This window comes from Triturus cristatus, chromosome 9 (genome assembly GCF_964204655.1).
Source record: "Triturus cristatus chromosome 9, aTriCri1.1, whole genome shotgun sequence".
NCBI lineage: Eukaryota > Metazoa > Chordata > Amphibia > Caudata > Salamandridae > Triturus > Triturus cristatus.
This window is the reverse complement of record NC_140592.1, coordinates 928469880-928497149: the sequence shown is the minus strand read 5'-3', so window position 1 is coordinate 928497149 and position 27270 is coordinate 928469880. Positions and strand designations below refer to the sequence as shown.

General features: G+C 42.4%; 1 protein-coding gene across 1 annotated transcript in view; it reads left to right on the top strand.

The window, feature by feature from the left end:
• The window catches only part of UNC79 (unc-79 subunit of NALCN channel complex), a 628882-nt gene that overhangs the window by 509902 nt on the left and 91710 nt on the right, over positions 1-27270 (top strand). The window contains exon 44 of the mRNA XM_085626482.1: positions 17703-17807. Within this exon, the coding sequence (XP_085482608.1) occupies positions 17703-17807 (105 nt within the window). The remainder of the gene's footprint in view (positions 1-17702; positions 17808-27270) is intronic.

Here is a 27270-nt window from a genome sequence, read left to right as displayed (position 1 = left end):
TCTATCTGTGCGTGATACAGAATGTCAATGTCAATGTCAAATGTTCTTGTTAAGCGCACATATCACCGGGGAGGTCTCATGGCGCTGAGCAACAACAACAGCAAAACGGAACAGCAGCAAGGACAGTGAAAGCAAACTTACTGGGGAAATAGCCAGGTTTTAGTTCTCTACGAAAGCAGAAGATGAAGTAATGAGGAGAACTAAACATTTCTCCTTGTTATGCCATGGTTGGTGTGACGTACCATTTTTGAACAATCCTAGGTTCAATGATTTTCAGTAAATCTGGGATTGTGTCATATTCCATGGGTGTATGCATGGGAGTGCCCATGCTCCACACATGGAACACCACTAAGAAAATTAATGCAACACAGCACAAGCCACTGTGTTGTGTTACTTTTCCTCACACAGCACAAATCGCCCCTTGCTTGCCTTTGTAGATCTTACTTAAGTCTTTGTTTTTCCTTTTGTTACCTAGCACGATGCTAGTACAATGCAACAACTTAGTAAATCTGAGCCAAAGTATTTTAGACATTTGCTAGCTCACTTTGGCACACATGACAGTTTGAGTTCCTTCAGTATACAAGATGAAAACTCCTTCTGGAAAGACTGACTCTGTTGAAGTCTTGAAGCAATTGGTGTATCTAGGTAAGTCCAATAGCTCAGTTCACAGAGGCAAGCATGTTTCACTGATTACAACCTGGGCTCAATTTTCGGTACCTGAATCTGAGCAGCAATGCATTCCTCAGAGAAAGTGCATGCAGGTGCTGTACATGACATACCAAACAATAAAGAACTGAAATGTCCAGAAGACATTTTAATGAAAACATGAATTTAAAAAACGAAAACAGAAGCATAAATGAAGAAAAAATTGATTTAGGGGAGTCAACATTTATGGGTAAAATTAAAATATTACCTCTAAGCATTCAATGAAAAGTGAAGTTACATTCATATTAAAAGGAAACCAAAACACCCATTCCATCAACATTTAAGTCCACTTGTAATCAAGACTCAAGTCTATATTTGTAGAGAACTGTTTCATTTTAACCTTTGGTCTTCTGTGAAGTCAGTATCAGATAATACCACATGAATGACCTCAGCGCATATATTCCTACCATTCTGCCATTCTTCATGAATTTCCTAACTAATTTCAATATGGGTGTCTGATTATGCTTTGAACCCCCATTGAACCTGAAATTTCCCTGCTAGTTCTGTTACTGTACAGGCGGTATCTCTTTCCCTCAATCTTCAATTCTTCTTAATGTTTGCATAGTATTCAGTTCCTAGATGTATGGGAAAAATTATGCAGATTTTTCCTAAGCAGCCTGAATGAGACATATATACTCACTTTACCAGTTTTCACTTATTGAGGTCCTGTTTATTCTTTGTAACTTTTGTCTAACTGTAATTCCCTAGCCAGCACTCAAAGAAATTTCTCTCCATTGGCCACAACTTTCAATCATTCCTGTTCCCTGCAGTAATATGCTGGGCACTTCCTTATCCAGCCACACTGTCATTTCAAGGTGCTCCCAAGGATGTGCATCATATTGCAGAACTTAAGCAGATTTCTCACCTTACCTGTTGCCATGGACTTTGATTTCCATAACCTAACATGATTGAAATCTGACTGTTCAGTTTCCTACATGCCAGCAGCAATGCATCTCGAGCTACTCCGCAACCCATTGGTAATGGAGATTATGAACAGAGAGTCCCTGGTCCTTGCATTTAGTTACATAGCATTAGAGGGCAGAGTAGAGGCAGCAGTTTGATTTTGACGCAAAGGTATTGCACTGTTCAAAGTAGTCTCTGCACTTACGTCATCTTCCTGTTTTACATTTGGGCTCTGGGATTTGCTTGGCTTTCTGTTTTCAGGACCTATCCAACTCATCATGCTCCACTTACACTCTAACTTGTAATCCGCTTTGCAATGCCACCCAACTTACTACTTTATTCTGTTCCTCAAATTGATCCTATTATTTGAGTGCTTAACTAAAGAATCATTTCCAACCCTAAAAAAAGCATGAACCTAGTTTAATTGCACTCATGTACCAAGAGAGCTGCAATTGCCCTTGTCATCTGCCTTCCTTACTGCACAAGCCTCCATCAGCTTTGATAGCCATTTAGATGAAGCTTGAAGGATCCTGCTGTAACAATGAAGGAAGCTATACAAGAACAATCGCACCTGCCATGTTGGTGTTTGTGATCTACTTACATTTCTATAGAAAGACTTGTTTGGTGACTATTACAAGTAGAGTTAAGTGAGGGGCATAGTTAAGTGCCTTAGCCTAAAAGACAGATTCAGGGATGAATGGCTATTGAAGACGTATTTATGATTGTGTGGTTTCCAGCTGTATGCATTTTGCAGTAATTGATCCTCTAGGATGCGATCCAAGGTCTCATAAAAGTCTCTGTGGTTCTGATTTCTGGGCCTGCATTATCATTGCATGGTGCTTTTTAGAGGTTCCTGTATTTTTACGAAGGACAAAAATGGCAGCTCATGTTGCTAAGTGAAGTAAGAATCATGCATAAAAAACACTTCAAAAATTGAGTTATTGAGGCATCTGCCAAAGAGAAAAAAAATTGTTGATTGGTTCTCAATCACCTTCAGGACTGATTCACTGGATCCCTTTTCAGCAGCTGCACCTAAAGGGAGCTATTGCTCAATATGTTTTTCAAGAATATATATGGAGCCTAATTATCCTTGTGTGAACTCCTAATCATGTTTGTTTTTTAATCCTTTTCATCTGGGCCGAGGTCTGCATATCTACCTCATCATTCATGTGCTTCTGTAAATGGAAACCTTACACCCCTGCACAATCACACTGGAAAAATGAGTACAATCTGATATCAGTTAACTCTAGGGGTCTGTATATTAATGTTATTAAAAGTGCTGTTGGCCATTGCTATGTGGACATAGTGGCACACCACATCTATAAAGTCCCATGATGCCAAGGGCAAAAAGGTAATGCCACATAGATTTTGATGCTTATAGCACCATGTCTGATATCACTGTTGGTGGATGCAGTCAGAAAAGCATAGATAACTTGTTACCCTTCAATGGCTTACTCCTTGGCCTAATGCCAAGAGTCTCCCTCTAGGAAGGTCATAATATGTCTGCTGTGGACGGTCAGGTTTCAGAACTCCTGCTCATAGCCATACACAGACTGGAGAAAAACATGTAAGTGTTTTAACTTCTGTGATTAATTATTCTGTAAATTCTGGTCATTAGCACTCTTCGAAGCTGTTGCTGTTTCAGACTGGGATGCACAAGCGCAGGTTTTCTTTGATGGCCGTTTTGGGTCTGACTACAGTGTCAGTAACAATTGTACTCTACCACTCATTCCACTATGAACTGAGGAGTAGGGTCTCGTTTAGATTACTATAAGTGAATGTTTCGAGATATCACCTTTGAAGGCCTGCTCCATGACAAATTAGCAACCATAGAAAAATTATATCTGTCTCCTACGGAGTCTCATGGGTACTTTCACTTTAGGCTTTCTGACAATGCTGGATACATACCACAAACAGACTCTTGTCCATATATTCTATGTCATATGGCACAAAGACCTCTACACTAGAGATGACAAAGATTGGGCACTCTACTGCACCATCATGAACCACATTTTACCTAAAAAGTTATGGAAGGAGAGAACATTTAACAGCTTGAGAATTTAGTTGAATCTCATTCACTCCTCCATGACTGACGACTGCAAATTATGTCATTCAGAGGAAAGAAGTCATATCTCTGACAGTTATCAAAGAGGCAAAACAAAAGTGCTGATCTTACTCAAAATGTCCAGGGGTACAGCACAGTGGATCACAACAATGTCTTGTACTGCTTAGATAATGTACAAGAAAATAAATATTTCTTTCATTCTAGAATGTGTTGTATGATTTGATTTTGGGTTTTATAAAGTGCTCTTATGTCCTGAGGCGTCGGCATGGATCCGAAAAAGAGAAGATGCAGAGATAACAATAAGGTAAAAGTATTTATTTGCAGTAAAGCCAAGTTTTTAATTTTTTCCTAAAAATATGGAGAATGGGGGCAGTTGTTGAATCAAGAGGAATTTCATTCCAAATGAGTGCGGTGTTTTTCACAAAGCCTCTGCCACCCCAAGTAGTCAGTCTGTGTCGAGGCACAAAATCTGTTTTCACCAGACTGGAGCAGAGGGGTCTATTAGGAGTATACCAGCAGAATTTATTTTTCAAATACTCAGGACCTGTACCGGCTAACGCCTTATAGGCAATACATGAAGATTTAAAAGCCGCCCCCTTTGTGGTAAATAATTTAATTACCGGGACTTAATTTGATACAGAAACATAATAAAAATAGCTCAGTAAATAAGAGGCAGAATCCGTGGTATTAGAGGTTCGGAATGGGCTTTATTCCAATGGACGATTCGAATCGGTTGCTCCAAGTTCCATCACCACGAAGGTTCAGGAAGTGAAGTACATACTTTATTGATAATTAATCACTTTTATACAATAGGCATTACAGTGAAGCAAATGCAAGAGGCGTAACAATTGATAGTGTGGATAATACATTCATGCGTAGCAAAAAGTAGGCGTAACTGGGTGTGACTAGGGAACGTCATCAGATGTGATGTCATAATAGGGTGGTTCCATGAGAGAATTTCGCAATGTCAGCAGAAATACTTGGCAGAAATGCGCGCGCAGCAACATGACGTGTGATTGACGTGCAACTAGGGGGTGAAGGGGACTTGACATTTAGCTCTACATGTGGCGACAGAAGTCTGGAGGGTCAAGTCAACCTAATCACAAATCATATCTAACATCCTATGTTTAAAGAACTATGTTATCCAAAAGAGAGGTCTCTTAGAGTAGAATCTTATTCTATACTGACTATACTGACTGTTAGTGCGTGTACAAGCGTCTGAGTGTCTACACTAGATGCGAGGGCGGAAATCTTCCATAATAATAGGGCTATGAATTACTTGCATAAAGACAGAGAAGCCGGGCCTTTGCTCGGTAGCTGGAAGAATGTTTACTTAAACTACTAGACAGGAATGCATTGGGCAGGGAACGGAGCAGATAATTTCGAAGGTGAAATACAGTTTTTGGCAGGCAACAGGCTGATGTCAGGCTTCGTGGGCCGCGCAGGGAATGAGACAAAGTTCATGGTCACAGATGCAGGCTCAGACTGGAGCTTTCAGAGGCAGAAGGCAAGAAAAGCTTGATGACAGAATCAGGGCCTACTTGCCTGGACTGTAAAATGGCATAAGTGAACCATATAAAGCCGGTGGCCTTTCATACTTAGGAATGGAATATCCGGCCTATTCATGGCGGATCTGAAAGAGGACATGTTGACGGTGGACGCACATGTGTTTGCGTCTTCATAACTGGAACTGGAGGGAACATACATGTACTTGTGATTCATACATGAAACCGTTGGGGTCCAAGATAGGGGACATAACTGATCAGAAAAATCCATATTTCCACATTCCCTCCTTGTCCCCTACTTGCCCGTTAAGAGATATCAATCTTCATCAATCCGTTGATCTGTTCATATAGCATCATTTGTTCTTCTTTTTTCTTCTGGGATGAATGAAATCTGGATGGTGGAATACACGATGTGGCACACAGACCACAGATCGCTGGTCCACATTGTAGACATAGACAGCAACTGAATAGTATGAGAAGGCCAATACCTAGGAAGGATAGGACCTTCCATCCAAAGGTAGATAACACACTCCAAAACCAACCGGACCAAGTCCAGGTGCCTGGGTTCTGGTGTATCTGGCTTACAATCTTATGAAGGCGAGTTATGGCTTTATATACAGATGGCGAATTTTCTGGTATGAAAATGCAACAACTTGATCCGATGACCCTACAAGCTCCGCCCCTATCGGCCAGGATGACGTCAAGGACAAGACGATTTTGAAGCACAACAATCCGCATAGCAGACTGCTCTTCTGTTAAATTGCCTAAGGCGGAAATAGTTTCGTTCACTACTGCTTCAAGGGTTCTAGTTAATCTACGTATCAGCTTACTATTAGTAACGGTACCTATATAGGGAAAGAGACCTTTATTGAAATCTGTGTATTTTTCCCATGCTGTTTCAGTGTAATCGACTATTGGGAGATCTCTCCTTACTCTATTATATACTAAATGAGTATTTCTGTGATAATCAGGAGGAGCTAGGAAAACAGGTGGCAAAAGAAATCCAACGTAGCAGGTACCATCCCAATCTAGAGGCAAACGTACATATGCCGTCTGACCACATATGAAATAGGAATGGCGGGAAGCTCTAAATGTAGACTTGCCTTGATCACTAAATTCTACTACAGTGGTGCATCTACTATGGCCCATATGTATGGAACCATTCTTTCTTACACATAATTCACCTTTTACTGGAAATATTGACATAGCGGGCAAAATTGGAGTAGCTTCGGATTCGACATTTAGGATCATAAGATTAAGCGTAAAATTACCTAATCCATACACTTCATTTTCTAGATCAGTTCCTGTTCTCTGGGGAAGTCCCTCCTTGTTAGGGTAGCAGACTTTAAGTAAAACTAAGTTCAAATTTCCCCATACCCAGTTATCTTGATAAACTGCAGAATTCGAATCTAGGGAATTAATTAAACTAAACCATGCTCCACAGGAGCCGTTGTGTGTGAACGGGTATGGAAAGAGAGGTAGAATTTCTTTATAATTCTGATAGGGAGGGAGTCGGCCACATATCCAACAATTTGTAGCATTGCTAACCTGATGGGAATGATGTAACATACTAATAAACGTGTTATTGCGAAGCGCAAATCTATAAGACAACTCAAGCGGAGGTAATTCACTAAAAGAATGTTCAGCAGTAATATTATAAACATGTCTAGAAATAGGATAATATATGTGCAACAATATACTTGCAGTAATTATTAAAAGACTTAAGAAGAACAAAATTAATAACGTCACTGTGCAATGACTACGCAGTGATTTACAGTGCGCCTGTCGTTTCAACATTTTTCGAGTGTGTTCTCTATTCAGGTCTAAGGGATACATGTCAGAGACAATTCAACCGCTTCACCTTGGAGAGGACTTAAACAATCAAATTGCTTGACTGATTAGACCTGAGTTTTAGTTTGTATTGTTCGGAATTACTCGTTTCAACCAAAGGAAGTTTTGAGTCAATGGGTGAAGACACACGAGGTGTGGTATTCACATCCGATGGTAGTCCATGAAATTTCTTGATATGACTCGAATGTATCCAGCCTTTTCTGCCCTCGATCTTCACGGCTGTCCTTGTGGTGAGCAAGACCAGCTGCGGCGACTTCCACCTAGGATCCAGCTGAGTCTTTCGATCAAAGTTCCTCACCAGGACCAGGTCCCCCGGAATTACGTCATGGGGTTTCACCTCAGTGTTGTCGGGAAAGGCTGCAGCTACCTGTGAACGACAAGATTGTAGTGCAGACATCAAGGAAGCCAAGTAATCTGTCAGCATATTACAGTCAATATCAGTTATTTTGCGTGGTATGGGCGTCCCCCACATATTTGGTGGTCTGCCAAAGATCACCTCATACGGAGATAGCCCTGTTCGAGAGTGTGCTACCATTCTCATGTAAAAGAGTGCAACTGGTAACGCTACTACCCAGTCGACACCTTTCTCTCTACATATTTTGGACAATCTAATTTTCAGGATCTGATTATGTCTTTCTACGAGACCTGCTGCCTCGGGGTGTCGGACACAGTGGAATTTCCACTGATAGCCTAACAAACGTGAAACGTGTTTCATTAATTCGGATGAGAACGGCTGGCCGTTATCTGAGTAGAGAACACGTCGTAAACCGTATCGTGGGAAGAATTCTCGAACCAACTGTTTGGCAGTAGTCGGGGCAGTGTAATCTGAAACCGGGTATGCCTCTGTCCAACGGGAAAGAGCACAGACAACTACGAGAACATATTTGAATCCTCGACATCGTTCCATCTGGATATAATCCATCTGGAGGACTTCAAAAGGGTGATCAGGAGGCTGAAATCCACCCTGTTCTACGGGAACGCTTTTTCCTGGGTTGAACTGACAACAGATCATACAGGTACGAACTTTTTGTTTAGCTGCTGCTCGTAAATGTTTATTGAACCAAATGTGTTGAATGCTATCTAGCATAGCTTTTTCTCCTAGATGCGCTGGACTATGTATAGTGTTAATTATAACTTGGACCATTGAATCAGGAAGGAACCACACAGATTTTTCCTTCGTCATCCATCCTTGATCCGTTTGGATCCCTCCTAATTCAGTCCATTTCCTTATTTCATCTGGTGTAGCATGTGTCTGTATGTCAATTACGTCAAGAGTAGGATCTTTAATCGTCATACAATGTGTTGGCGTCAGGACTATTGTCTTTATCATGTCGGATGTTTGAGTTTGAGCCGTCTGTTTAGCTGTTCTGTCAGCTAGATCATTGCCTTGGGAAATGATATCGGTAACTTTCATATGAGCTTTACATTTCATAATTGATATTGCAGTGGGTAGATGTATTGCCTCTAATAAGGCATGGATGAGGGGTCCGTGCTGAATGTGGGCACCGTGAGAAGTTAAATAACCTCTCTCTCGCCACAGCACGCCGAAGTCATGTACAACTCCGAATGCGTAACGTGAATCAGTGTATATGTTGACTTTTTTATTTGTGGCTTGAATACAGGCTTGTGTCAGAGCGATGAGCTCTGCGGCTTGAGCTGACAAGGTATTTATGCAATTTGTTTCAATGATTTCAGTATCTGTTGTGACTGCATAAGCGGCCACTAACTCTCCTGTACTTGTTCTCATACATGAACCATCTACATACAACGTCAGGTCTGGGTCTGACAATGGGACATCTGTCAAGTCTTGTCTGGGTTTCGTCGTGATTGTAATAACTTCAATACAGTCATGAGCTAGTGGGTCTATTCCGATTACAGGTAAAAGTGTGGCAGGATTCAATGTGTTACAACGTCTGATTTCTATATGTGGCTGAAACAATGTTAATTCATACCCTGTAAGTCGCGCTATAGTCAAGTGTTGTGTTTGCGTTCGATTCACGAGAACCTCTACTGCATGTGGTACTTGAACTGTCAATGGATGTCCTAACACTATGGCATCGCTTTGTCTGATTGCTAAAGCTGTTGCTGCCACTGATTTTAGGCATGCAGGCAAAGCCTGAGCTACGGGATCTAATGTACTAGAAAAATAAGCACATGGTTTGTGTGATCCTGCTTGTTCCTGTGTGAGTACTGACAAGGCAGTACCTTCGCGCTCTGTAACAAAGAGTGTAAACTGTTTATTGTAACATGGTGTTGCTAAAACAGGTGCTTGGCATAAGGCTTTCTTTAGGCTTTCAAAAGCTTGTGTATGTTCCTGAGTCCAAGGGAGAACAGTCGATGTGGCTGCCTCCTGTGTTGTCAATTGAATGAGTGGTTTTGCTAGAAATGCATACTGAGGGATCCACTGCCTACAATATGAAGTGAGGCCTATGAAAGCCCGCACCTCCTTCTGTGTCTTGGGTATTGGCGTGTTAGCTATTAACTGAATGCGGTCGGGTGTAAGCTGCCTTCCCTCCTTGGACAGCGAGTGTCCAAGATAAACAACTCGCTGGACACAGAATTGCAGCTTAGAAGGGGACACCTTGTGCCCCTTTTCGGCTAGAAATTGTAAAACTGTCAGTGATGCTTTCTCACATTCGGGTTCGCTTCTAGCGGTGATCAGCAGATCATCGACATATTGAAGCAAGGCAGTGTTAACTGGCATGTGGATACTGTCGAGTTCTCGTTTCAGTGCTTGGCTATAGATGCTGGCGCTTTCTGTAAATCCTTGAGGTGCGCTTGAGAATTTAAAGCTACGTCCATTTAAACTAAATCCGAACAAGTATTGGCTTTCCGGATCTATTGGGACGCTGAAAAAGGCATTCTTGAGATCAATTACAGTAAAGAATGTTGCTTCGGAATCAATAGCTGTCAGTAATGACGAGATATCTGGGACCACAGGGAATTGTGGCACAATGCACTTGTTTAATTCGCGCAGATCAATAACCAATCGATATACTGGCGGGGCCTTTGGATCTGTTCGTTTAAGAATCGGAATTATCGGTGAATTACATACATTGGAGTCTGTTTCCACAACCACTCCTTGGGCAATGAGCTCGTCAATGATTTGCAGTAAAGCCACTACAGCATCTGGTGGTAACTTGTATTGTCGCATTCGTGGTAGTACCACTCCTGCCTTTAGTGTAACTCGATATGGTGTAATGTTCATGCAACCAACATCAGTAGGGCCTTGTGCCCATAGATGTGTAGGTAAAGTCTGCAGTCGGTGATCCATGTCTCTAGACACATAGTGACCTTTAAAATCACGTAAAAACAATCTTACTCCTTCCGGAGAACAACATATTATAGCTCCTAGAGCTTTCAGTGTTTTTATACCTAACAAGTTTTCTGGACATGATTTAGTAAGCAATAAATCTGTAGTTCGGGTCAAAGGTCCTATCGTAAGTGGAAGAGGCTGTGATACTTCATTAACAATAGGTTTTCCTGAAAAACCAAGGGAAATATTTTGTGAGCCTGAGAGGGGTGCCCCTGGAACTTCACTACGTTTTATGGTTGTTCGACTTGCCCCTGTATCGAGTAAAAATTTTCTATCTTGGCCTAATAATTCACTATGTACATAAGGTCCTTCTTGGTCTACAGGGACCTCGATAAGGGGTAAGTCAACTTCCCTCTCCAGGCTGGTTCATGCGTAACGTTGATAATCAGGATAGTCGTACTGTGCGGTCTGGTACAGCTGTCGTGTCGTGGTTTGTGTGGCAGCAACAGGCAGCGCTGGTGCAGCTGGCACAAACTGTATAGACTGTGGTGGAGCTGGCATGGACTGTGCATGCTGCGGGGCTCCTTGCTCATTCTGATCCTGTCTAGGTGGCCGTGGTCTTTCTTTTGTATTACCTATGGCGATATTATGTTTTAAAACTGGACAATCGTGTACGTAATGACCTGGCTGTTTACAATAGTTGCATGTCCCTTTTACAGGACCTGCCGAAACACTGGGCTGTGTCGTACCCTTTTTATGTCCCTCAGCTGGAACTGTCTGGGAAACTAGCATTTTCATTTTCGTGTCTTTCATGCGTCTTTGTTCATGTTCTTGTTCCTCTCTAATTCTATTGTGATGATACTGTAACATTTGTAACATTTGTGATGGGGTGTTACCTTGCCAGGTACTCTCGAATTTTAATACTCTATTCTTCACTTGGGGTAAGGAATTTTCAACTAATTTTGTCACAAACAGATGTGGGTATGATTCGCTACTTGCTTTTATGCCACTATTTATACCAAAACATTTTTCAAATCGGGCATAGAAATCACTAGTGTCTTCATCTTGCTTTTGTTTACAGGCTGAAATTGTACCCCAATCTTCCTTTTTCGTAGTTAATAAACGTGGCAGTACTTGTACTAGTAAACCTGGTAGTGCTTTAGTTTTATCCCCAAGCCCTGCTCCTGCAGTTCGGGCCTTTTCTTCTGCTTCTAATGCTGACCATTCTATCTTTTGGTCTCCCACCTCCCACTCTTTTTCCTTGAGTTTTTCATAAATGCCAGCAGGCATCAATACCTTTAATATTGTCATAATGTCGGGATAGGTATACTCTCCCATGAGTAACATGTCTTTAATTTCTCGGTGGAAACCCGCTGGGTCTTTGTCATGACTGGGTACCACTTTCTTCATTTGTAACAATTCTATTTTCGATATGGGCGTATATACAAATACACGTTTAAACTCATTGTCCTCGCCTTTTATTGGGTGTACCTCTCGTAAGGGATTCTGTCTGTCCATGTAATACGTGGTTCTTTCCTTGATGGGCAGTGAGACATGTTCTGGGCATACAAAAAGAATGTACTGCTTTCTTGATTCTAGTATTTCTTTAATTAACTTAGTACCTGAACCTCTCCATCTATTTGTGAGTAATTCAGTCAATATATCAGGTAAGGGACCAGGATCTGAATGCTGACTCTGATATAGTATAAGGAGTTGTTGAATCATATAAATCCCAGCTAAACGCTGTTCATCTGGGGTGAGATTCAAAAATGTGTGTGCTACTGTATCATCACCATACTTTCCGGGACTGTCAACCCAATGAACGGCTGACCTGGCTAATTCTTGTTCATCCATAGAATCGAGAAAATGATAACCCCTTCGTTCTCGGAGTAATTTGTCAGCGGCTTGGAACGAATGCTCGGGGGACCTTATATTTATTATAGGTGTTTGGAAATTCCTGTTATTATCTGGACATATCGGACGTATCGGGTCAATAAAACATCTAGTACTATTACAAGATCTTCCTCTACCTACATAGGCTATGGTGTCTGACTGTCCTATGGGCAGTCCTGATCCTTCCTCCTCGCTTTGTTCGAACTGGTCTACCGCTAATCTCTCTTCGTGTAGGCGTTCTATTTCTTTACGGATCTTTCGGCACATGGCTATTATACAATTTTGCTTATCATGTCTCCCTTCTGATATATTCTGGCTCCATCTGGTAAGAGTTTGCATTGCTTCCGGGTCTACCCCCGGTCGGTCTTGATTTCTGATCACACAATTTATGAGGAAACGTAACAGTTCCCCCTGTATCTCCACTTTCTGGTATTCCATAGCTCTGTTAATACATTCAGAATCTCGCCCTGTTTGGACAAAATGATATATATTATCTAGATGCACAGTCATTCCTGGTATCTTCCCTAAATATACCGCGGCTCGTCTGATACGTAATGATGCCATGATCATTTCGTCCTCTTTGCCGGGCACAGGGTCATATCTACAATCTATAAGAAGTTCCTTAAGCGTGCGGGCATTTATGAGTTTGGGGGTACGTGAATGTGCTGACTCTTGAAAGGTAAGTTTATTTACTCTGGGTGGCGTAGAAAAAATGTTGGTAGCACCTCCCGTAGCCCCATCTGGGGTATCGGGCGTGAAAGGATTCGTTGAACGCGATACAGCAACTATAGGTGTGGACACAGCTATAGAAGTAGCTGTAGGAACAGATGTAGAAACAGATGTGCTTGCCGGAACTTGTGTCAGGATTTGTTGCTGTAGAGATACAGATACTGGATCTTGGCGTTGAACCTCCCTGGCAGGCGGTCTATGTGGGGCGGGATTAGCGTACTCGGGAGCTGCGTCATCTAAATATGAGGAAAGAAAAACATCTTCTGCGGTTCTAGGATGCCCCTTAGGATGTATTTTTATTGGAAACAACGGGGGTGGCAAGTCTTTTGGTATTTCCGGAGTAGCCTTAGGTAATCCCTCGGCCAGGAGGGGATACATACCATTCATAAGGGCATTTCTTTGTCTGTCTATTTGTTCTGATTTCACTCGTGTACCTTCTTCAATTAATAGATTTTCTCGGACTTTATTTGAATTCTCTTTATTTTTCTCTTCCTGTCGGAGTGCTTTTTCTGTACGTCTATGAGATTCTTTACGCCATAACTCAACGGCGTCTTTCTGTGACTGTCTGACTTTCCTTTTCCATAACTCTTCCTCTACTTTCATGATGCACTCTGCATCCCAGGTCCCAGCTGCGGGCCACCTCTGACTTTCTGGTAATTCCTTGGTGTAGTCTACCCATAAATCAAGAAATAATATAGCGTCTAAGCCATGTTTATGATACATGAAGTACCCTGGAGTGTCCCTAGGAGGAATAGGAACAGCTTCTTCGAGTACCCCTTTTCTTGTTGTGATCTGTCTTAATTTCGAAAAGAGCGGCATATTGAGAACTGATCTGATACTTGATCTTGAACAAACTTAATACAAATAAACAAAATAATGAACAGTCATTCATACCACAATATGCAGAACGTATTTAAAACATTTAACATTTAACATTTAACTGAGCAACAATGATGATGACGATCTAAAGAAAACTTAATTACTAAACATAATACTCGGCATTATCGGGATTATTCTGAATTTATATACTTGATATACTAGATATACTGCTAAACAGTACAGATACACTGCTGAAACAGTGCAGACCGGATTTGTGTACCCAAACCCGTCTTGACCGGCACAACCTATGTGCACGTCAGAACGCCTCCCCAGTAATGGTACTCACCGGGTAGCTCGGAACGGAAGGCCTCGGAACGGAACTGAACTTGAACCGGACTGGACTCGACTCGAACACTTCGGACACTTCGGGAACTTGGTGGGCCTCTGTATACCTCGGATCTTGCTCTCTCAGCTAGGCTCTGGTCGGGATACTTCGCACTTCTCACCGCCTTGTCTGGGTGTTGATCGCAGCCTCAGTCGCCCCCGCTTGACCGGAGGGAGATACAGGAAATCCTGCTGGTACGCGTTGTTGTCCGTCCAGCTGTGGCAGGAGACCGGGCCTGCAACGCACCGCCGGCGCGTGAGATGAGAAAGTGTCCCTGTTCGGGCGCCATTCATGTGGTAAATAATTTAATTACCGGGACTTAATTTGATACAGAAACATAATAAAAATAGCTCAGTAAATAAGAGGCAGAATCCGTGGTATTAGAGGTTCGGAATGGGCTTTATTCCAATGGACGATTCGAATCGGTTGCTCCAAGTTCCATCACCACGAAGGTTCAGGAAGTGAAGTACATACTTTATTGATAATTAATCACTTTTATACAATAGGCATTACAGTGAAGCAAATGCAAGAGGCGTAACAATTGATAGTGTGGATAATACATTCATGCGTAGCAAAAAGTAGGCGTAACTGGGTGTGACTAGGGAACGTCATCAGATGTGATGTCATAATAGGGTGGTTCCATGAGAGAATTTCGCAATGTCAGCAGAAATACTTGGCAGAAATGCGCGCGCAGCAACATGACGTGTGATTGACGTGCAACTAGGGGGTGAAGGGGACTTGACATTTAGCTCTACATGTGGCGACAGAAGTCTGGAGGGTCAAGTCAACCTAATCCCAAATCATATCTAACATCCTATGTTTAAAGAACTATGTTATCCAAAAGAGAGGTCTCTTAGAGTAGAATCTTATTCTATACTGACTATACTGACTGTTAGTGCGTGTACAAGCGTCTGAGTGTCTACACTAGATGCGAGGGCGGAAATCTTCCATAATAATAGGGCTATGAATTACTTGCATAAAGACAGAGAAGCCGGGCCTTTGCTCGGTAGCTGGAAGAATGTTTACTTAAACTACTAGACAGGAATGCATTGGGCAGGGAACGGAGCAGATAATTTCGAAGGTGAAATACAGTTTTTGGCAGGCAACAGGCTGATGTCAGGCTTCGTGGGCCGCGCAGGGAATGAGACAAAGTTCATGGTCACAGATGCAGGCTCAGACTGGAGCTTTCAGAGGCAGAAGGCAAGAAAAGCTTGATGACAGAATCAGGGCCTACTTGCCTGGACTGTAAAATGGCATAAGTGAACCATATAAAGCCGGTGGCCTTTCATACTTAGGAATGGAATATCCGGCCTATTCATGGCGGATCTGAAAGAGGACATGTTGACGGTGGACGCACATGTGTTTGCGTCTTCATAACTGGAACTGGAGGGAACATACATGTACTTGTGATTCATACATGAAACCGTTGGGGTCCAAGATAGGGGACATAACTGATCAGAAAAATCCATATTTCCACACCTTTCTCACTGGAAGCCAATGGAGCTCATTCAACGCTGTGGTAGCAGATTGAAATTTCTGCTGATTTTTCAGCATTCTAGCTGCGGAATTCTGTACAGTTTTCAATTTCCGTATAATATTCACTTGCAGACTGAGAGAGAGGCCTTTGCAGTAGTCGATGCATAAAAGTGCTAAAGCAATGACCACTGTTTTCAAAAGGTCATGAGGGATCAGATTTTTGTTTTATTTTCTTCAAGTTTTTTTAAGATAAAAAAAGAAAAGATTACTGCGTTAACCTGATTCTTGAATGTTAATATATTGTCCAATATGAAACCTAAGTTCCTTACTTTATTCTTAGGGATGTGAACAGTCTCCATATCGTTGGGCCAGCATGTGTTATGGGCAAACAGCATCACTTCCATTATGGCTGGATTAAATTTGAGACCATTTTTCCCATCCAGTTGCCAACTGCAGACATCCAGTTTCAAAAAGATTAATCAGTGCCTTGATTAGAATTGGAGAGGGGTACTACCATCTGGGTGTCATCGGCATAAGAGAACAATGAGAACCCTAAAGAGCTAATAGGTACTGCCAGTGGAGTAACATAGATGTTCAACAATGATGGGCTCAATGATGAGCCCTGGGGGACACCGCATGGTAAAACATAGGATTCTAAAGTTTATTCATCAAGATGAACTGATTGAACTCTAGAGATCAGGAAGGATTTAAGTAAGGCAATCGCCTGGCCCTTAACTACTAAAGTGCTTAATTGGTCGACCACATGAGGTTGACCGTGGTCGCCCACATCAAACGCAGCGGAAAGGTGAATTATGACCTGGGCCGCTCTTTTGCCACCATCCTAGGTTGCAAGAATCTCCTTTGTATCAACTATAAGGGCAGTCTCAGTGCCATGTCCACTGTGGAACCCGAATTGAGAGGAATCTAATGGATTGTTTTGTTCAATGAAAGATGTTCATTCATTGCTTTTTCCACAAGTTTGGCTGGAAAAGGCTGCCTAGCTATAGGACGGTAGTTGTTGGTTTCTAGGGGATCAAGATTAGATTTTTTTTAAAGTGGCAAAACCGAAGCTTTCTTCCAGTCTTCAGGAAAAATCCCTGATTGAAACATGGTGTTAAAATTTGAAGCAAGCGGTTTTGCCACAATATCTGGGACCATATGAATTATGGAAGGAGTTCAGGGATCTAAGGGGGATCCTTAATTAGTGGTCAGGATCAACTGTTTTCTCGGATAGCTTTGAAAATTCTCTCATATACCTAGATTCCTCATCTGCATCAGTGTAGAAAAGGGCAGGCACTAGAAGTCAGAAAACTATCAGAAGATGTCCTGAACCTTCCTGTGAAAGAAGAATGCCAGGTCATTGCAAGATTACTACTGATTATGGTGGAATTGGGAGTAGGAATGGCAGTTAAAGTAGTGATAGTGCGAAAGAGCTCTTTAGAGGAGTTTTTTGCCTGTTCTATTTTTAGCGTATAGAATTTTGATTTGGTGGCTGTAATAAGGGCTTTATGTTTGGCAATGCATTGTTTGTAATTTTCTTTTTCAGTTGGACTGTAGTCCTTCCTCCATATTCTCTCCTGTTTCTGACAGTATTGTTTGAAGGTCTTAAATTCAGAGTTATACCAGGGAGTGGAGGGGCTACTTCTCTTTCGAATTTTACTTTTTATTGGCACAAGATTTGCCACCAGCTGCCTGAATCCAAAGTTTATCATTCCTGGCAGCTACGTTTAGATCTGCTAATTTACTGCCTTGGTGGCTAGGAGAGCATCCCTTAGCTCTGGAACCTGAATTTTCTGCCAAAGACGGAAGGATTTAGTATTATTCGTCCTGGGGGAGGTATGTATGTATGCACCTGTGCATTGGATATTCTAAAGGATAATGTATTGGTAACACACCCTATCAAGTTTTAACAGCCACCTCAGAGTTCTATGATAGTTAAAGTATTCGACCTATGACCTTATCATTTGGAATGTCATGTTAATACTTGGTACTTGATACAGTCCTTTATTATACATTTACTTCAACCAAGAAAACACCATGAGGACATGCTGACTAAACTTTGCGAGATTCTTTTAGTTCCCATTGCTAATCTTCTGTTATCCTTTGTATTTCAAGGAGAGAGACAAATTCTATCTGACTCGAAGTGTGATCCTGGATTTGCTGCAGGCTCTGAAACTGAAGGCTCCATTGCCCGATACAAACATGCTACTCCTGATACAGGTAGAGGATACACAGCTCATTGCACATTTTATAATACTTTATAGGAGCTTCATGTATTATCAATTTGTCCTTGATCAACGCCGCAATTCAGTGTTGCTTAAGACCCAACATGAACATTGACTGAATTGAGGGTCTTTGGTATTAATTTATTATAATTTTAAAGAACTAACAACCTGATTCACAGGCATTTGTCTGTGCAAGTGAGACGTACTCCGACCGTAGTCATGACTGTTTACAAAATTTGTGGGAGTAGGTTTTACTTAGTCAATGCTTTGTAAATTAGATTCTAATTTATTCACAGAAATATCTATTGCCAATTTAGGGAAATAGAGCACTTTTCTGTGAAAGGGCACAGAACAGCATCACTGCAAGGACCTTCGGAGCATTCAGTCTTCTGTATATATGAACACTTTCCCTATATATTTGTATCACCAATGATCCTACTTTCTGCATTGCAGGCATGTCACAGAGATTGACTTCTCTGGTACTTTGTCTTTTTGGACCAATCCTTGAAAGAACATGCCAAAGCAATCCCTGTCCCCTTCATGTAAATCTCCAGACAGGTGGGAAAGGTTTCCCCAGAAGTCGTCCCATAAAATCATCATAGGAAGATACAGTCCTCTTTTTCCTACATGAAATGAACCAGCTGCTGGATCTTTTGAAGTCCTGACGCCATTCCCTTCAAGTGTTCTATTCCTTATCGTCAGAGTTGATTATGGTGCTACGTTTTGCTGGTATTTCTGACTCCATTTACTGACCCTAACAACAGCCTGCCTAACCACAAGAAAAAATCCTTCTACAATTTAGTCAATGATGGTTTGAATGCTTCCAAAAACGTCCTAAAGTGTGGCTAGTATTCAGTGGATACCATAGCTTAATCCATGGGCACACCAGTTACCTTACCTTGTACTGCCATGCTTAGATGCATGCTACTGGATATCCAGGCATCTACCCATGGACATCCCCTTCAATGGTGAGCGGCTGTTTATAGACTAGGCCAACTCCTCCCTGGTGTACTTCAAAAATAGAAATTCACAACGTTTGTTGGGTCTACTCTCTGTGGTGAAACAATTTCAACAGCAGTACGGAGAATTTCAAGTGGCCAGATGTATCAAATGGTTTTACCCATTCCGTGTCTATGGGAAAATGTGTTTGTACGTATGGCCCAAGGCTTCTACAGGGCAGACCAGTGCTGACAACACCACACTTTCCAGCAAATTCAAACAGTACAATAATCTATTCCTTCTTTCGAGACAGGAATGGATTTAAGGAAAGCCATCAACGCCAATATCAGCAGTTCAAGTTCCTGCCATCTTCCACTGGGCCTACTGCCTCAAAATCTCTTTTACTCCCATCATGGATGCAACCTACTTGTAACCAGGGTGGTTCTCCCATTTCTCCAATTACTGGGAGATGATCAGAAAAGATTGCTGGGTCTGTACATACTTTCGTCCTATCCTGCCCACTGGTCTGCTCTCTATTAACCAGTACCTGCTCTATGGCACATGGCTTGAGTTTGGCAGTGGTCGTGCTCGCTCTGCTGGTCAAAGAGGCTTTAAAAGTGATGCACCTGAAAGAAAAGGACAGTAGATTTTACTCTGTTTACGTCTTGGTGCTCAAGAAGTACAGATGCCATCCTAGACTTTCACCTATTCGACAGGATAAGTTCAAGACACTGCGCATGAGCCAGGTATTGTTGGCCCTAACTGGGGAATATGGTTGTTGTGCCTGGATCTGCAGAATGCCTAGTTGCATTTTCCAAGCCTATCCCCTCCCAGGTGTTACTTGAGACCTACTGTGGCCTCTCAGCACTTAACTTTCGGCCCAAGCATTTGGACTGATGACTGCATTGCCAGTTTTGACCAAGGTGTTGGCTGTTGTGGTGGCTTCACTGCAGAGGTCAGGAGTCCACGTGATAGCATATTTGCAGGTTAAAATAGATACAATCTCCGCATTGGGCTGGATCACTCAGCTGGGCAGCATAATGGAGCAGGGACTATAGACTGTGTTAGAACGGTGGCTGCATATAAATGTGCTGGAGTTTCTAGTAGTCCATCATGCCATGAAAGATGTCTTCCCTTCTGTCTCAAATAGCATAATTCAAGTTATTTGAGACACCACAACCGTACATTACATCAACTGACAAGGCAGTTTGGGTTCATGGACCATGTGTTGAGATGTGATTGGACAGTGGTGGTGGGTCCAGCAGCAAGGTGGGGCATTACCCTGTAGTGGGGCACTTCACATGCACCGTCAACATGAGTCTTTTCTTTAAAGGGCCATGAGTGATATCTTTTTCCTGTAGAGACAGAAATAATCTCCTCTTGATTAGGATGTGCATGATTGCCTGGAAATATACCTTCAGGTTCAAATGGCCATAGGGCCTGTAGTATGCAATGGCAATCCCAATGCCAATTCTGTTTCTGTTAAGAGTTCTGCAGAAGTTGAGGGAATATCAAGCACTGGGTGAGGAGGTCTAAGTGCACCAATCCACATGACACTCTTCCTCTCCCACACAGAATGGACTTGCTCTCAAAGCAAGGTGGCCTGGCCCTTCATTCCAATCCATCTACAGTTATGGACATCATCTTGGTTCCTAGAAAACCCTTCATAAAATCCCTTTATGCGGTTACTGCAATAAATGTGTTCATTGGTGTGACTTGAATGATCTGAACCCCCTTCAATCACACTGTTCTGATCTACCACATGTTACCTTATTTCTTACAGTTGAAGGTCATTTGACTGCTTTATCTGGCTTCATGTGTCCCCTGACAAGCTGTCTTTGCTTTTTTACCAATAGTGGCATGTTTTCTGGCAGTTTTATTCTTATTGTTTCTTGCTACTCTGTATATGGTTCCTCACTGGGATTTGAATCTTGAGTTAACATTCTCTTTTGCTTCGACTTCTGATAGGAAAACCATTTTCTTTGTGGTGATCAGCCCATGAGCTTCATGAATTTCAGGCCCTCTCAATTGGGCCACCTTTTACCGTATTTCAACCGCTTAAGCTGGTTCTTTGTACCAGCTTTCCTTCATACTAAAAGTGGTATCTTCCATTTTCAATGGCCAGTACATCTCTGTTCCCTCTTGTTTTCCTCCTCAACCTCCAAAAGGAGGAGAGACTGAATAGTTTGGACTCCAGATGTGTAAGTCATATTAGACCTGTCACACATGCAAGGGGAGACTAGAAGATCAGCTCTTTTTGAGCTTTGTGGGGGCAAAGAAGGGCAAAGCAGTGACTAAGCAAACAATTTTACACTAGGTTACACTCTTTATCATGATAGTTTAGTAAAGACATATACTCATGCTGGCATTTAGATGCACTCTCCACATTAGTGCTCATCAGAGCAGGTCCAAAAGCTGAAAGACTCCTGAATTCAAGCAGGCCCATCTGATCACTGAGAGCTGAACCCTGAGGAAGTCCTGGATGTGGAGGGACCTGGTGCCTAGAAGCCTTCCCTGTAAGATAAGGGCTGTAGAACTGGCCAGGAAAGCTGATCCAGCTGTTGATGTAAGTCGGGTTTAGGCATTTTTCCACCTCTGGGTGACTGGGACATGGTACTGAGGCTTGGCTAGGGAGGTTGTGCCCAAGTGTGCAAGAAATGTGTATCCTGCTCTAAGTTTTTTTGAAGTGCTCGAAATGATTTCAGCTGTAACTCACAGTAAAGGTATCCATTTTCATGGCGGCCTGACCAGCTATATCTTTCTTCCTTGACCCGCAGAATGAATTTGAAAACCAAAACAGCAACTAAGACTGGAAGAAAAATATTTGACCAGCGTGAACCACTTAGTGTATCTGACCTCCACTCTATTGTTGTATGTCTTAAATAGTACACAAACAGTTTTTATGGCACTTTACTTTTAAAGGTGCTTTTTACCATAAAACTTTAAAAATTATTTTCTCTGGTTTCCTGTCTCCAATTTTAGCGATCATGGTGTTGTTTTGCTCATTAAATCCTTCTGTGATTTTTCTAAATTGGTTTAGGAATCTTATTGTGTTGTGCTCTTTACTTTAAAATGATCGTTACTGCTTGAAATTAACACACATTTCTCAGTGGATTGCCTTCCTGGTTGTACCATAGCTTCCAGGCCTAACCAGATTGTATTACCCCCAACCAAATGAACTGCCACTTTTCTTAATTTATTGAAAACAGCAGAAAGATAGAAAAGATTGAAAAGTGAAAATAGTTGAGAGTGAATAGGGCAAGACAAAGCAAGATGAAAAGTTTTCATTGAGTGGAGTAGATGTCAGCTTGACAGAGGGAGAGCAGAGTGAGAATTAAGGAAAATAGATCATTTGTGGTTCTCAGCACATTTGCGAAGGTTAGAGAGAAAGGGTAGAAGAGAGATGCAGGTTTGATATTAGAGACAACCGAAGAATCAAAAGTGTTTTTTAATAAGGCATAAAATAATGATGTGTTTAAAGAAAGGGGACGGAATCATGTCAGAAAGAAAGATGAAAAAGTGCAGAAAAGTGGACGATGAGGCTAAAGCTCAGAGATAAGAGAGTTTGGGACAGGGCCAGAGGGACTGTTGTACTGTTGTCGTTTTAGAAAACAAATTGAGATCAGTGTCAGAAATAGGATAGAGTGAAGAGAAGGGTTTATTTGTTGCCAAGGGGGCTGTAAAAGATGGACTGACAGAAGAGACATTTAGAGAGAAAAGTACTTGCAACAAAGTGTATTATCATAACCATTATTTGCAAGCCATTGTGGCATTCACCTTGGAAATTTGTTTCCTTGAAAAATCATATCGTAAGACTATTATTAAAGTTGTCTTCAAGTTCATTGCCCTACTAAAATTCCCACTTTTTTGTGAGGCTTGAATCTGGGTCTCGTCTCACTCATGCATACCCCTTTTGAGACATGGGTTTATTATCTTGAAAAATGACCTTTTTATTAGTGATTACCTGTTCAAGGAATATGATCTCTTTCTTTGGCAGTACTCTTCTTCAGTTGAATACACCCTGTCTTATATTGTTGTTTCATGAGCTCTAAAATCTTACCTGGATGGGATAAGACCCTTCTGACTCTCTAAGCATTTGTTAGTCATTTTTGGTGGTCTTGATATAGGCAACAAAACAGCTAAAGCCACTCTTTAACACAGGTTGGATAGTCTTTTGAATGTCCACATCTCATGAAATCAGGAGAGCTCAGACTTCTCGGTCAGTGAAGTTCACAACTGTAGCCCTCCAGAGTCACTCTCAAAACCCAGACATTTGCAAGGAACTAAAATGAACTCCTCTTCTTGCTTTCCTTGAGCATTACTTGCTGACTGCACCTTATTGAAGAAATGTGGATTTCAGCCAGGAGGATCTGCAAGCCTGTTTGCTTGAATCCTGGGCCGTGATAGTCTGTGTTTTCTGTCCAAGTGTTTTAAGATGTTAAAACTGTGTTCCAAACTAATTGAAAATGAGGGAAAACAAGGCAAAAAGTATGTTAAAAGTTCCTTTAGGCTTATATACAAAACACAAATATTCATCCCTCTAGCAATGTCTATATAATACCCATGGATGTCAGAAGCAAAATATAGTACGTAGTGATGACAGATAGGCCTGCAAAATCAGACCCAATATTTTACATATGTGTGTATCTTTTGCATGTGCAGTCACAATGTTAAGAAATACAATTTCTGATAGATATATCATGCAGAGGAGAGACCCCTGTGACATGAATGCACTGTATAGGTATTTCAATTTCTAGATGGCTAATTTTGCCCCCAAATCATGTCCTACTTTACTTCTATCTCACAATCCACTAGAATACAGATTGTGCTGCTATGTCTTATTCCCTGGAACAAAGAAAGCACTTTGGCTGATTTTGGTACTATGCAGCTGAGTTACGTTTCAAGCAGGATTTTGCATCCTTATTGTAAAACTTTATTATAACCCCATAACATGTTATTTGCTGAGCGCGCATTTAACCCCTAGAACGTATCTTGGCCCTATTGCCAGAAAACAAATGTCTGAAAGGGGAAAGACTGAGTAGATCTTCTGTGATTCGAGCTTGTGACCATGGAGGTAAACACAGGGCTCTGGAGTGTATGCAGTAGACCACTCAGCCGCAAGGCCTGGCTAAACCATAGGCCCATGACAAGCCTTGCTATACTCCCAGCAAGACATTCATAGGACCCTTGAGTTTCAATGTGTGTCCCAATGCTCAGTCATTGCATTATTAGGAAATCTGCGGATTCAGCACATTACTGTAATTTTGTTATTGAAATAACTTATTAGGATAAAATTGAGCCAACACAGTTCATCACATTTACATTAACATCTCCTGGATGATGATTTAGTAGTCTCAAGCTTTTTTTGTCTAAAAATAAAGTGACAATTAGTTTACATATGGAGCCAATTACTTTCCCAACCCCTGTAATTACACCTTCTGTCAGAAGATGCAAATCAGAAGAAATATAAAATGAGCCCAGAATGCAAAAGGGATACGATTATGTACTTGCAATATTTTATAGAAAATAATGTCATTACCTCAATGAGTTGGAAACGTGTGTTTTGCTAAAGAGCCTTACTGAGCTTTAAGTCGAGATAACCAATGATGCAAATAAATAAAGTAAATTAGTCAAACCAACTTTCCCTAACAATTTAGGAAAAATGTTAAGCAGAAACAAATCCAAAATTTGGTTACGTGAATCAGTAATAGTGAAGCTGATGAAACTAAAGAATACTTTTAGGGCGCTGGTATCTTCAGGCACGTGAATGCTGTTTTGTACGATTAAACTTTCTTAAAGATGACTTATATTTGCTTCACGGCTTTGCTTCAGGTGTAGAGATGTAAAGATGCACTGAATAGGTTTGACAGATGCCAAGCAGGATTACTGCTAAAATTATACTAGTCCTTTTCAAAGCATATCCTGAGTCCCTTGATACTGGAGTCCTCATCCATAGACACTCATGATGGCTCATGATAATCAGTTAATTCTACGTCATCCGTAGAGCACAGTATCAATTCCATTTTCTTAGTTGAATAGCACTTTAACTCAGAGGATTGAAAGCAAGTTGGCGGCTGCATAGATGCATTGCGGCGGAGCTCTCTCTCTGACCTCTCTCATCCCTGCTTTTCTTACCACTGTCGCTAGCTGCCAGCTACCTGGGCTGGGTGTTTTGGCTCGGCATTGTGTTCCTTCCTTAGCTGCCAATGCAGTATGCCGATTGGACTCCTGGCCCCAAGAGACGCAGCGAGCGGACTTGCTGGCTGGTGCTCCTTGCTGCTGGAATGCACCACGCAGAAGTGCTGTGAAGTTCTCTGCAGGTGGGCGGGCACGGAAAGAATCACAGGATAGGTGGCTGGCTCCAGCACCAGCATTGCCTGGGTGCTTACGCCTACTGGCATGCCCCCAATGATCACAAAGCACCAGAAGGACAAAGGGGAAGTGCTTTCCTCATCTGCAAGACTTGCTGCTTGCACGCTGGGTAACAGACAGGACTCTCCTTCGGATCAGTCTGGCGCGGGACCAGGTAAGCCGATTGACTCTCGCCTGGGCAAAATTAGGCCAGAGTGCATGGGAGCAGGGAAAAGGAAGAATCAAGCAATTGCTAAAAATACCGGGACCGGCTCGATCTCTGAGGAGGGATTTGCGGGCCTGTGTAAGGATGCTCTGCTCCAGCCACAGCCTGTAATAATGGAATTTTTTACCACGAAGGGACCTGGTGGGGGTCCAGGTCACATGGGCTCCACTGAGAAACAGGGTGGGCCAGACCCCATTGTTATCTCGGCAGCCAATATATTGGCTTGGGGACTCTCCGCACCACTTGCTTAAGGTATTGATCCGGCGGACCTTTGTGGATTACCTCTGTTGCCACCAGATCAGTCCTTACATTCTTCACTTGATGAGAGGGGTGTACCCCCGGGCCAATCCATAGTGGTGGGACAGGCTTCTCCCAGTCAATCTGCTCAAGCTAACTCCGCTCCTCAGTCTTCTACTCTTTGGGAGGAAGTGCGTAACGAAGATTACAGTATAGATCAGAGCGGACCGACGGTGGCGGATCTCACAATGGATGGGGCGGACAAATTCTTCTCTCTCACGGATGGCTTAGACTCAGAGGCCCCTAACTCACATTTCAGCGAGACCAGTGGCACTAACTGTCCATCCCCTGGATCCAGTACACTGGAAGCAACTGAGACAGTGCTCAAGCGCTCAAAACATGAGAAGGCCCTTAGAAACAATACAGAATCCCAGAGAAGGAGAGTGAAGAACTCAGTCGGCAGCAGCCTGAAATGGGATTATTCCCTTACAAAAATACTTGGGACCCCGGAGGAAGCACCAGCCCTGAATCAAACAGCCTCATCCGCAATACAGACAGCAGGGAGTATGTCTCTAAACCCCGAATTAGGTCTAATCTTGGAGTCTATTAAAGAGCATCGTGCTGAGACACGAGCGGACGGCAAAAAGGCATGGCAGGCCACAAAAAAGCTGGAAGGCGTCATTCGGATGGTGGAGAAGCCATGCTCCGAGATCGGTGAGCACCTTAGCTACATCGAGGACAGGACTACAGCTCTGGAGACAGATGACGCAGCAGTTAAGGAGCACGTCAAATCGCATGATGCCCAATTAATCGATGTGCAGTGGAAACTAGGGGACATGGAAAACCGACAGTGTAGGAACAATCTTCGCTTTCTTGGGATTGTTAAAGGCCTTGAGGGGGACAACATCCATTTCTTCATGCTGGATCTCTTAAAGAATGCTTTCCTTGAACTTTCAGAATGAGACTGGGGTTCAGAAGTTTAAAGAGTTCACGGTTTCCGGCATCTCGTAATAAGCCAGCCCAGTCTAGTAGAGATTCAAGACAACCGAGGGCTATTTTAGTATTTTTTGGCAACTTTCTGCTTCGCCAGGCCATTTTTGAGAAAGTCGGCCCGGATGCAAGACGGACATATCTAGATTGCTCTATTTTCGTATTCCCTGACTCTTGCCATACAACTGTGGAACTCTGGTGGCGCCTGCGACAGGTGATCAAACCATTTTAAGATGCTGGCTTCAAAGCATATTTGTTGGCCCCCGCCAGACTGAAAACTATTGTCAGGGGGTCTGTTAATTTTATTGCATCTGAAATTCGGCCTAAAGAATATTTGGGTCAAGTTCTGGCAAACAAAAACAATATTAAGCTTTGGGGCCCTCTTTATTAATTGGCTTGATTCACCTTAATTTAAGCGATGTCTTCCGTTTTTCTCTTATTTGTGCTTATGGCACTTATCTTGGTGGGAGCGGGGGGTTACACCTGAGAGGGGTGGGGGGAGAGCCCCATGGTGCCTCAGGGGGCTCTCCCGTGGTGCCTCAGGGGGAACAAAGCAGTCAAAACAGTCAAAGAGAAAGACAGATAAAACCGTGAAGAACCATGAGATACAATGTCTGATGTCCGGCTGGGTAGGTGACGGCCGCGGGGGTGAACCAGAGCCAGACTCCTCTATAGCTGCATAGGAAAGCTCCACTGGGCAGCAGCCAAGGGTACT